This window comes from Microcaecilia unicolor, chromosome 3, assembly GCF_901765095.1.
Source record: "Microcaecilia unicolor chromosome 3, aMicUni1.1, whole genome shotgun sequence".
Classification (NCBI taxonomy): Eukaryota; Metazoa; Chordata; class Amphibia; order Gymnophiona; family Siphonopidae; genus Microcaecilia; species Microcaecilia unicolor.
The window spans coordinates 319,514,188-319,525,790 of NC_044033.1; the positions used below are offsets into that span (position 1 = coordinate 319,514,188).

The 11,603-nt window shown below is 43.3% G+C and overlaps 1 protein-coding gene across 1 annotated transcript in view; it reads right to left on the bottom strand.

Moving 5' to 3' along the window:
* The window catches only part of LOC115466827 (lysozyme C, milk isozyme-like), a 52,811-nt gene extending 45,879 nt beyond the window's left edge, over window positions 1–6,932 (bottom strand). The window contains exons 1-2 of the mRNA XM_030198373.1: window positions 6,845–6,932; window positions 4,470–4,617 (exon numbers count right to left, since the gene is read on the bottom strand). Coding sequence (XP_030054233.1) covers window positions 4,470–4,602 — 133 coding nt within the window. The 5' untranslated portion in view covers window positions 4,603–4,617; window positions 6,845–6,932. The remainder of the gene's footprint in view (window positions 1–4,469; window positions 4,618–6,844) is intronic.
* Between the last annotated feature and the right edge of the window lie 4,671 nt (window positions 6,933–11,603).

Genomic DNA, 11,603 nt, shown 5'->3' on the forward strand with positions numbered 1-11,603 from the left:
CAACACCACAGATCAGATAAGTAGTACAAATAATTACTTTCTCTGTTACTCAGAATTTACTTTAACTATGAAATTTTAACAAGAAAATTGATTCTTTGTGTCAATTGCTTTCTTACAGATGTCTACTTCCTTCACTTTGCAATGTAACTGAATCTCAGCATAAACCTCCAGGTAAGTATTTACGTGTAAGTTTAAAGTCTCTGAAACGGTGTAGGTGATGATTTTTGTACTTAGCTGCTTGAGTTGAACTTTCTTGTATGATGGTAACTTTGGTCTTTTGTGGTAGTTGGTGCACGTGTCGCTCCTGTGATGGTCCTCCTGCATTGCCCAACAGCCTCTGTACCTGTACTCTGGTTAACCAAAAGAAATTGAAACCCTGTCTCCCTATCCTATGGGAATTTTTATAGGGATTTTTGTTATCAAAACTGTGGCCAACCTATCTAGAGTAAATCAATAGATAATTAATGCTCCCTATTGCAGGATCTGCCTTATTACTTTTCCCTGCCTAATGAGGAACACTCTTCCATGTATGTTAATCACACCTTGTAACCAGTCACACATTTCATACCTTACTGCCCTCATACACAGCAGTTCAGCTAAGGACAACAGTCCTGTTGCAATTTTTAATCAGCACCAATTCTCACTGCAGACCGGTGCAAGGTGATCACAACCCTGCTTCGTGGCAGGTCAGTGGGAACACACCAGATTTGCACACTCACCCTACACCAACAGGCCTCTACACAATTTGTAGCCCCTCCAAACTCAGGCAGACCCCTCAGTACAACCACCCATTAACACATATGCATTGCACTCAAAGTGTCAGTCAAATGCACTGTGGCCACAACTCTGCTCTGAGACAGATCAGCGGAAACACAACAGTTTTCCTGCACACTCACTGCCACTAGCCACCTTCACTTGTTACCAGCAGGCTATTATACAGCTTATAGCCTATTTCAACTCAGGCAAGCCTTTCTGTATAACCATTTAGCAAATTAACACATATGCACTCCCTCAGTGCCAGTCAGGTGTACTGTGGTTATCAGCTTGTCTAATCACACAAATTTCTTATACATATACGGGCAGAGCGTCTTTCATGCAGGTATATCTCCCTTGTACCTTCAATCTCTCAGCTGTACTGAATTCCACTCTCTCTATACCACCAGGTGTTCTGATATAGTCAAATTATACTCTATTGAGGTTTTCCTCCTCATCCACACTCAATTTTCCAAGCACACAGACAGAGCATCTCTCATACCGGTCCTGTCTCTCCTGTGTCTTCAGTTCCTCTCACCTTGTATCAGACAACTCTTTATTTAAGCTCTCTCTCCTGTATAAATCAATTCTCATTCACACCCAGGCACAACACCTTTCACACAGGTCTGTCCTTCCCTGTGTCTTCAGTTCCTCTGACCTCATCACCAGCTCTGTCTCCCCCTAGCAACAGGACTGCAGCTAGGCCATCTGACCTAGCAGCACCAATCAGCTTGTCAGAGAAAGACATGTTTTTTTTTCTCTGATCTGTTTAGAATCTTGGCTGCTCTCCCTCCCCCATAGAAGTTACTGCAAAACTTCCTATATAGAGAGTTTCAAAGTCAATTTTAACCTGACTTGTACCCAAAACAGCAAGGAACATTTTATTACCCCATTTACACTAGTATGCAAGGAGTTCTGGGGCTACTTGTTGTGGGATAGGGAGATTGGATATATTGACACAGCAGAATAAAAAGTCATTTTATATATAAAAAAAAGTGATAATATAATTGTAGTGTGAGTACTTGATGGTTTACTATTTGATAACATTTGTACTCCGGTTAGTTGAAATTTTCCCCAAAAGTAGTGTAATTGACCAAAATTTAAGTGCCATTTATAAAATTCCTCCCTTAATGCCAGGCCAAAATGTGAATGGTCTATGATGTGCAATACTTCTTAGTTATTTATGGAAAATTTGAATTTGTATAGAAGATATTTTAACTTTTTAGACATGAACTGTTCTTTTCCGGATTCACCTTTAGGACCCTTGATTTGCAGTAGGTATCTAGCAGATTCTCCTGCAAAACATTTGACATAAGGGATAAAATAAATGATCAGATGATCTCCATAGAAAAGGCATTGGATCTATGAGATCTAGAATTATATGTCTGTCTTACTTCTCACTCCTGGCTGAAGCTTCCTGCCTGCATGTTTATCTTTGCTTTGCAGCTGATGGATGAGTACATAGAATTAAGCATATGGTAGATTTTTCGCATTAGTTTAGCTTGCAATAGGACGCTAGCTTGTGGCAGGTGAAACAACTTTTATAGTTTGTAAACTCCATTTTGAAATCAAATTTTCCCATTAAAGTGTATGGAGAAAATGGATTTCCATACAAAATACAAGGTAAATTACATTACACTTTAATAAAAATTGTACCACCATCCAGGTCACATTTTCCCGAATCCAATCCTTGTTCTATTTTTTTTAAACCATAAACAGGCACCATTTCACATCATTTGCATGTAAACCCCCCCAAAGTGCCAGCAGACCCCGGGCAGCCCTAGCAGACCCAGGATGGCTCCTTTACAGGGGACACCCACCATTTTATTTATTTATTTTTTAATACCCCATCTACATTTTTAAATTTAAATACTTCTGGGCTACCATAACCCCCCCCCCCCCCCCCCCATTGGAATATTCTAATTTCTGCAATTTGACATACAATCCAGAGCTGGAAAAACTGAGGAAAATCATAAGAGATCTACAACCTATACTCCAGGAGGATGAATTACTGAAAGAGATATTCCCATCCTCACCAGTACTGGCCTTCCGACAGCCACCCAATTTAAAACACAAGCTAATCAGAAGTAAACTTCCATCACAGACTGAAAAGGAACAGAAGGGCACACTTCCCTGTAATTTATCCAGTTGCAAACTATGCCAAAATATTTCACAGGACCCCAAAGTCATCCACAAAGGAAAGATATTCAACATAAAGGGATCTTTCACTTGCTCATCTTCCAATGTGGTATATATCATTCAGTGTAAAAAATGTAACGAAGGATGCTATATTGGAGAAACAGGCCAGATGCTTAAGACAAGATTCAATTTACATAGACATCATATGAACAATACTGGTGCCAGCAGGATTCCCACGCCTGTTGGTCAACATTTTACAGGACCAGGACACTGTACCAGTGACTTCACAGTGAGAATCCTGAAAGGTAACTTTAAAACCATACAAGAACGTAAGACCTTTGAAGTCAGAATGATTGAATATTTTAACACCCAACAGAAAGGACTTAACAAGGATCTGGGGTTCCTAGCTCATTATAAACCATAAAGCTGTATGTCTCTGTTGATCACCCTCCCCTCACCTATCCACACCCATCCTGTTAGAATATCAATGATATGCTTTGATGTCCCCATGCATACCTCCTACCCACCCCCATCCTCCCACCCTGTCAGACTGTCATAGTAATGCTTGAATGTTTTCACTTATATACACTGTCAGCTAGCACATTTGCTTATTTCCGATCTGAGGAAGAAGGGCAACCTTCGAAAGCTAATCAAGAAATGTATTAAGTTATGTCCAATAAAAAAGGTATCATCTTATTTTCTTTTCCATGTTTTATTTTGTTTGATTTCTATTGATAACCTTAAGAGTGGACTAACACGGCTACCACACTCCTCTGCATTTTGACAGAATCTTCTAAAGAGCTGTGTGCTCCTGAGTGACTATTGCCCCCCCCCCCCCCCCCACACACACACATAGGTTCTAGCTTAAAAGTTGCTATATCTTCTTTTCAAAGGGTAGCACTTTAGCCATCCTCGATTAAAGTGGAGCCTATCTTTCTGGAATAGGTTCCATTTCCGCACAATGTTGCCAGGTTCCTAACAAATCAAAATCCCTTTTCCCTCTCCATTTTCTCATCCATACATTGAGACTCATGCTTTTCCTTCTCTTGGATCCTGTGCATAAATAGAGAACATTTCTGAGAACAGTACCATAGAGGTTTTGATTTCAATTTTCTACCTAAAAGTTTAAATTTCCTGAACCTTCCTCCTGGTCTTTCCTATGCTATTGGTTCCCATATGTACTAAGACAGCTTCTTCCCAGCACTGTCTGCAATCCTTCCTAGGTGATGTGAGGTCCTCCGCCTTCACTCCAGGCAGGCATGTTACTAAGCAACCCTCATACCCACCAGCCACCCAGCCATCTACATTTCTAAGAGGAGAGAATCAAAACACTTTCAGGCATCAAATAAAGCAGGAGTTACAGAAGAAACCTATAAGATACAGAAAGAAAGGGAAAGAGACAGGGAGCTTGCAAGAGAAAGCTATAGAAGAAGTGGCAGAGGTGACACAAAATAAAGAGGGAAAAAGAAGGGTAAAAGTGTGGCAGGCAAATGGAAAAAGGAAACAGTGTGTGTGATATGAAAAGAGACAGATGGACAGAAAGGGATGAGAGGAAGAAGAAGAAAAATAGCACTCACAGTTTGCAGCAGAATAACCCTTGACTCCGTCCAATCCAGCCCATCTTGCAGCCTCAACCACTTCACATTTTCCTATGGCTTCACATTTCAAGATGCAGATGCCAAGAAGGGCAAGAAGAGTGAGAGTCTTCATTTTCTCAGAAGAGAGCTGAAAATTGAATGAAGTAGGGAAACTCTTCAAAATGGCAATTGTTGGATTAGATTGAAAGATAATGAAGAATCTCTGACAAAAGGAACTCTTGTCCTGCAAAGCTTATGTGTTGATAAACTGTAGAGATGCACATTCTTTTAAAAATGATGAGGGAATTTGCTTGGAAAAATGAAAATGAAATGAATGAAACCATTTTCACTATTTTTAATTTAAACTCTGAATGACTCAAAAGGCCAATTTTTTTTTTTTAGCATCATTATAGTCTATACGGTCAGGAAGAAAGCACTTCCCTTTTTTTTTTTGGACACAATGAGGTTTAGTAGGGACCAAGTGCATAACCTTTGGGATTAGAGGCTGAAGACTTGTAGTACAAGCCATATGTTGCATAGCCAACATTGGAGCCAGGAAATTGCTACCCTTTGGGCAGAAGAATGAGAAATATGCACCTAGAGGAGTTCAGCAAACCAGCTGATATGCTTGAGGCTCATGAGTTTGATCCCTGGTGAATTTGCCAACCTGCCTGAGTAAAGCCAGCTTCAGAAGTATTAAGGAAGAAGTAGCAGACACCTGACCTACCATGCAGAAATTTTCTATGTAAAATGAGCATTCATGCTTGTTACCGTTTTTTTGTTTCAATAAAATTTTGATGGTCTAAGCAGATTTTACTCGTTAAAAGTCCTTCCACCCTATCCTTTACTCACCCGCCCCATAGCTTGCCTCTCTTATATAGTCTTTCCAATACATCCAGAACAGCATTTTAGAAAGGACGTCCAACTCAGAATATAGATGCCCAAGTCAGTACATCACAAATCAACATCCATTTTAGAACACGTGTGATGGATGTCCATGTGCTGGAAATATCTAAAATACAGGTGTGATGGATGTCCATGTGCTGGAAATATCTAGCATGAACATCCATTTTGCAAACTGAAAGGTACAAATCATGAACAAGGAGAACGAATGTCAGTGTGGCAGAATAGGGTCATCCTTCTAAAATGACCATACAGACATCAATGTAGAGCAGAAGGACAGCCTAGTGGTTAGAGCAGTGGGCTGTGACTCGGTGGACTTGTTTTAAAATTACATTTCAACTGTTTCTAATTTTTCCTTTTGAAATTGTGTGAGCCCTCCAGGAACAGAAAAATACCTACTCTACCTGAATATATAAGATACCTGCAAACCTGAAGTGGTGTACATTCAGGTAGAGCAGTTATTTTTCTTCCCTGAAAGGCTCATGATAAAAAAAAAAAAAAATATATATATATATATATATATATAATTTGGATTTGGATGTCCATGCAATATGGACATCTATATGCCAATTTTCAGATGTCTAAAAGAAGAATAGAGCTTCTAAAATAACCACCATAATTAAGCAGTTTAAATTAGGATAGGCAAATGCTGTCCAAACTGCATTGCTATATATAGAGCAGCTAATAATGCCCTTATGGACTAGATTCTATATATGGCACCTGAAAAATCGGTGCCAAAATTATTCACACCTAGGTGTATGCTGTAAACCGTGCCCAGATTTAGGCATGGATTATAGAATATGCCTAGCCAGTTTATAGAATACACCTAGCAGTCATGCCTGCATCTATTCTATGCGCATCCATTTACGCCAAGTAAAACTCGGTATAAATACTGGCACCTAAGTTAGGCATGGAGCAGGTGCAGTCTATAATCGTGAGCATAGATTTTCTGAATGCCCATGATCTGCCCATTCCATGCCCCCTTGTGGCAGCACACATTAGAATTTACATTTACCACTATTATAGAATTTTGGTTGCGCTATATAGAATCCAGAGGTCTATGTATAGCTATTGGCAATGATTGCTGTCTATATATATTCAGTTTTGGTGCCTGTTAGGATTATGATGATTAATCCTGTGTTTGTACTGAGTTTCTGGGTTTTATAACCTCCTTCTTTTGTTGAGATTTTTTTTTTTAAACCGCTGTGAATTCAATTTTTGAATAAAGGTCGGTATATAAGAACCAGGTAGAGTAGAATAGAGGCACTGAACAAATGTAGAATTTTTAATGTCATGGCCAGCTTTAAAAACTTCCTTCTGTAGCTGAATACTGACCAGTTTATGTGTTAAATTAAACAACATAACTCACTAGTACATTACCTAATACAATCATTCATAAGAGAAACAAACAACAATAACAAAACAAACAAACAACAAAAGGGAAAAGTGGCGAAGGAAATAAGTAAACTAACCTTTTTGCTCACTGTTCTTTGTGACTGAAGTCGCTCCACAGAAGTAGACAATTCCCCTGAGCTCTTCCACCCTTTTTATCTCCGGATGCCTCACTTACCAGCAAATCAACATAAACTGGGCAGGGCTAGAAAAAGATTAAGAAATTTGGGGCATTAGCCAGAATGTTTAAATACTGGAATATTTTTTTTTGGCATAATCTTTCTGTTTCCTTTATGCTCTTTTCTATTTTATTTATTTATTTGGGGGGGGGGGGGGGGGGGGAGGGTTTCTGTACCAGCTCTGCACAAAATACAATGCCAGACATCCATGCTAACACTGACCCTGGGTTTCTCTCATATTGCACAGTTTATGGAAACAAAACCTAGCTTACCATGGAGCTTAACTCAATATTAATACATTTTCCACTTAAATCTATAAAAGTAGCCAAAAATTGCATGCACAAATGTTGGCGCATGCCCAATTTGTGTGTGCAGTTTAATTGAATAACAAGCCCATTAGTGCCAATAATTGGCTTTTTAACTCATGTGTTTTGCATGTACAATAGGAAGTAATCCTTCATCTGGTTTATTAAAAATCTTCTTGAAGATACATCTCAACCATATCCAGTAGTGCAGTAAAAAGATGAAATTTAAAAATCATTTCTAGTCTGATTCTCCATATATTCCCTGAGCAGCTCATTGGTTTTTTTTTCATTTTTTTTTAGATTCCCAAATAATTAGGATCTAGTCCCACATATTGGCGCCTACAGTTGTATAACAGTTACGCATGCTACTGCCGAGAAAAATTGGCAGTTATGCTCGTAAGTTCACTGTCAGGCTTATTTTCAAAAGAGAAGGGCACCATCTTGCGACAAATCGGGAGATGGGCATCCTTCTCTCAGGGTCGCCCAAATTGGCATAATCGAAAGCCGATTTTGGGCATCCTAAACTGCTTCCCGTGACGGGGACGACCAAAGTTCACGGGGTCGTGTCGGCACCGTAGCAAAGGTGGGACTGGGGCGTGATTAAGAGATGGGCGTCCTCGACTGATAATGGAAAAACGAAGGGCGTCCCTGACGAGCATTTGGGTGACTTTACTTGGTCCTTTTTTTCTTATGACCAAGCCTCAAAAAGGTGACCGAACTGACCAGATGACCACCGGAGGGAATCAGGGATGACCTCCCCTTACTCCCACAGTGGTCACTAACCCCCTCCCACCCTCCCACGCCCAAGTCCCGCCTTTGCAATGCCTCCGACACGCCCCCTTGAACTCTGGCCATCCCTGCAATGGAAAGCAGTTGGGGACATCCAAAATCGGCTTTCGATTATACCGATTTGGACAATCCTGGGAGAAGGATGTCCATCTTCCGATTTATGTCGAAAGATGGGTGTCCTTCTCTTTCTAAAATGAGCACAAATATGTTATAAAAATCTCAGAACCTAACAAACAGATCCCTATTCAGACACTTGGCCTTGCAGTCACACTTAGAGAACAGAGATAGCCCATCTTCAAATTCTTCAAAAAGTAACCTGAAATCCTAAGAAGCCAGACTCTGCATGCAGCATAATACCAGTTAAATAGAAAGAAACCTCCTATACAGTGCAAAATAAGACAGCAGGTGCAAATTCTTAAACTGGACGTATTCCAAACAGTGGCATTCCTGGCCTGGATGGCACCCGGGGCATAGCGCCAATGCGCCCCCCCCAGGTGCAGCGCCCCCTCCCCCCGCTAAATGACACCTTCACTCCCCCCTGGCGAAATGACACCCCCCCCCTGGGTGCATGCCGCTGGGGGGTGCCGTGGCGTGCGCCTGCTCCGAATTCGCTAAGCTTCGCTTTGCTGCAGCTCCATCTGCCCCGGAAAAGGAAGTAACCTGTTCCAGGGCAGAGGGAGCTGCAGCGAACGAGCGACAAAGTTTAGCGAAGTCTGAGCAGGCGCGCACCGCGGCACCCCCCAGCGGCGTGCACCTGGGGCGGACTGCCCCCCCCCTTGGTACGCCACTGCAAACACTAAAATGAAACTACAATGATTTTCTCTTGTGATATCCCCCTCTTCACTCAGGGTGACCTGGTTCTCAATATGCAGATCATATGCAAATTAGTGTGTTACCCCTTCTCGCTCAGGGTGACCTGGTTCCTACTAAGCAAATTAAACAGGTCTCACCAACTGCATATTTCTCAGGCAACTCTTTATTCCAGCCCCTGTGCACACTACTTCTAGCTTAATACTTTATGCTTTCAGAGGTCTTCACACTGAGCCGCCCCACACAGATACATGGGCTCAGTACTAGCTTCAATACTTTGGGGCAGGGGCGTAGCCAGACAACAGATTTTGGGTGGGCCTGGGCAAGAAGTGGGTGGGCACCAAGTGTTCTCCCTCCCCCCTCCCACCACGAAAAAAAATCTCAGCTGGCGCAAAAACACTTCTTTCTACCTTGGCAGTCTGCAGCAGGCTTACGCTGAAAACTGAGCATGGCAGGTGCCAGTATTGTGGAGAGTAGCGTTTTCGTTACCATCAGGGGGAAGTCTTCAGCTGGCGGAGCTTGGGATCCTCAGCATCTACTGCTAAACATGTGCTACTGATGGGTGGGCCTGAGCCATAAATGGGTGGGCCCGGGCCCACCCAGGCCCACCTGTGGCTACACCACTGCTTTGGGGACTCCCAACCCCAGGCTTTGCAGCCTGCTTCTCTCAGTACTTTGGACACACAGTCCTGGACACACAGTCCTCCCTTTGAACACACAGTTCTTTACCAGTACTAGACTCTTATGTACTGAGGACACACACAGTCCAACACTAATGCTTTAGGGCCTTCTTACCCCAGGATTTTCAGCCTGCTTGTCTCCTTTGGACACCCAGTCCACCAAAAGTCCATAAGGTTAGCCAGTATTTTCCAAGGGGATCTCTCTTCTTCTGCTGCCAGCTCACCTCTCTTCCTTTCACAACTCAGGTGGGTCCAGGACCCAGCCCATAACCTCCTACACCTGTGGACATCCCAGGGCTCTCCCCGGTCCTAGCAACCTCCATCTATTCTCCTACTAGCGCCCTCTAGTGGCCTACCCCGGATAGGACAGCCTCATACTTATCACATTCTACCTTTCTTGTCTGGTGACTTTATTTTTTTTAATCATGTTGGTCTCGGGCTCTGATTCTGCTGCTCTCTATCTGTTCTCTTAAATCCATTTCCAGGGCTTCCTGTCCATTTCTTTACTTTCCTCCTTTCTTCTTCATTTCTTGCCCCACATCCCTCTGTGGAATTGACTGGAGGAGGTATAGCATGGATCCAGCTTTTGCTTATTTTCTCCATCCATGTTCAGTTTTTCTCCTCTTTCCTTTCCCTTATCTCCATCCATGTGCATCTTCTTTTCTTTTCCCTCCCCTCCATCCATGTCCAGAATTTCTCCTCTCTCACATCCCTTGCATCCATGTCCAGCATATTTCCCCTCTCCTCTATCTATGTCCAGCATTTTCCCCTCCCCTCCTTCCATGTCCAGCATTTCTCCTCTCTCTCTCCTCCCCTCCATCCACATTCATCTCACTTCCTCTCTCTTCTCTCACTTGTATCCATATCCAGTAGTTCTTCTGTCTCTCCTCTCCTCCATCCAAGTCCATAATTTCTCCTCTCTTCCCTCCCATCCATCCATATCCTCCCTCTATCTCCCCTCCCCTCCATCCATGCCCAGCATTTATACTCTCTCCCTGCCATCCAATATCTTTCTCTACTTTCCAGCAGGTGGTAGGTTGTGCTGAGGTGCTCTGTCTCTGGCCTAGCTCCCTACTCTACTGGCCATGGCTGCACAGTGTGGTCGAGCCTAACTACTGCTCCCAGGTCACAGTCTCAGAACCATATTGGTTGAGCTTGGAGCTTGGCTCTGCAACCCCCAGTCACACTCCTTAGTGCTTCTGGGTGAGGCTTTGGCTTTGGTCCCCAGGGATCTCACCTGAGGGGTGTGGGTTCCCATCCTCCATCCTTCTTGCCTGTTCACCCTGTTTAGGTGTGTCCCCCATGGGTTCCTTCTGCAGCTTTCAGGTGCTTAAATTCCCCCCAAACTGCCATGGGCAGCCCTTTCCACTGTTTTAGGGAATATGGCTCTTTTTTTTTTTTATGCTGCTCCTGTCATTTAAAAAAACAAACAAACAAACAAACAAACAAAAAACAGAAACAGAGCAGCCCTGAATACCTGCAATTGAGGGATTCCCCTGTAATGAAGGGAATTCCCTTAATTTGCAACTCCAGAGAGCCCGGGATGGAACAGCATCCAGTTCCCAGGTTGAGGCAGATTCATGCAGCCTGTCAGAACCGTGCCTTCCTTACACGTGGCTGGGGATGCCCTCCGGGAAGTGTTGTGCTGCGATGGGACATTTCTGACTTCGTAAATGACATGGTGGGGGGCCTCCAGAGCTGATGGATCCTTCCCCCCCCCCCCACCACCAAGGCATCAGATTCAGAAACCGTAGGAATGTCAGCCATATAGTCTCCCTTGGGTATCATCACCTGCTGCTTCTCAGCAGCAGAAACTTGTGCCTTCCACATTGGTGCTCTGGAGTGGGGGGCCTACCTTCCCTGCCCCCCTCAGGTCCATTTTGTGTGGTCCTGATCGGACCCCTAGGGTCCCCTGGAGTTTATTGGTTCCAGAGCTTGGCATAGTTGGTCTGACAGCAGTTGCAGTCAGATGTGGACCCCCTCTGGTGAGGTCCTGGAAGCCCTGAGGGACCTGGTAAAGGCCCTGGTTTGAGTTCTAAGTGGTGTAGGACTGAGAGAAGGGTGCCTGAGGTGATA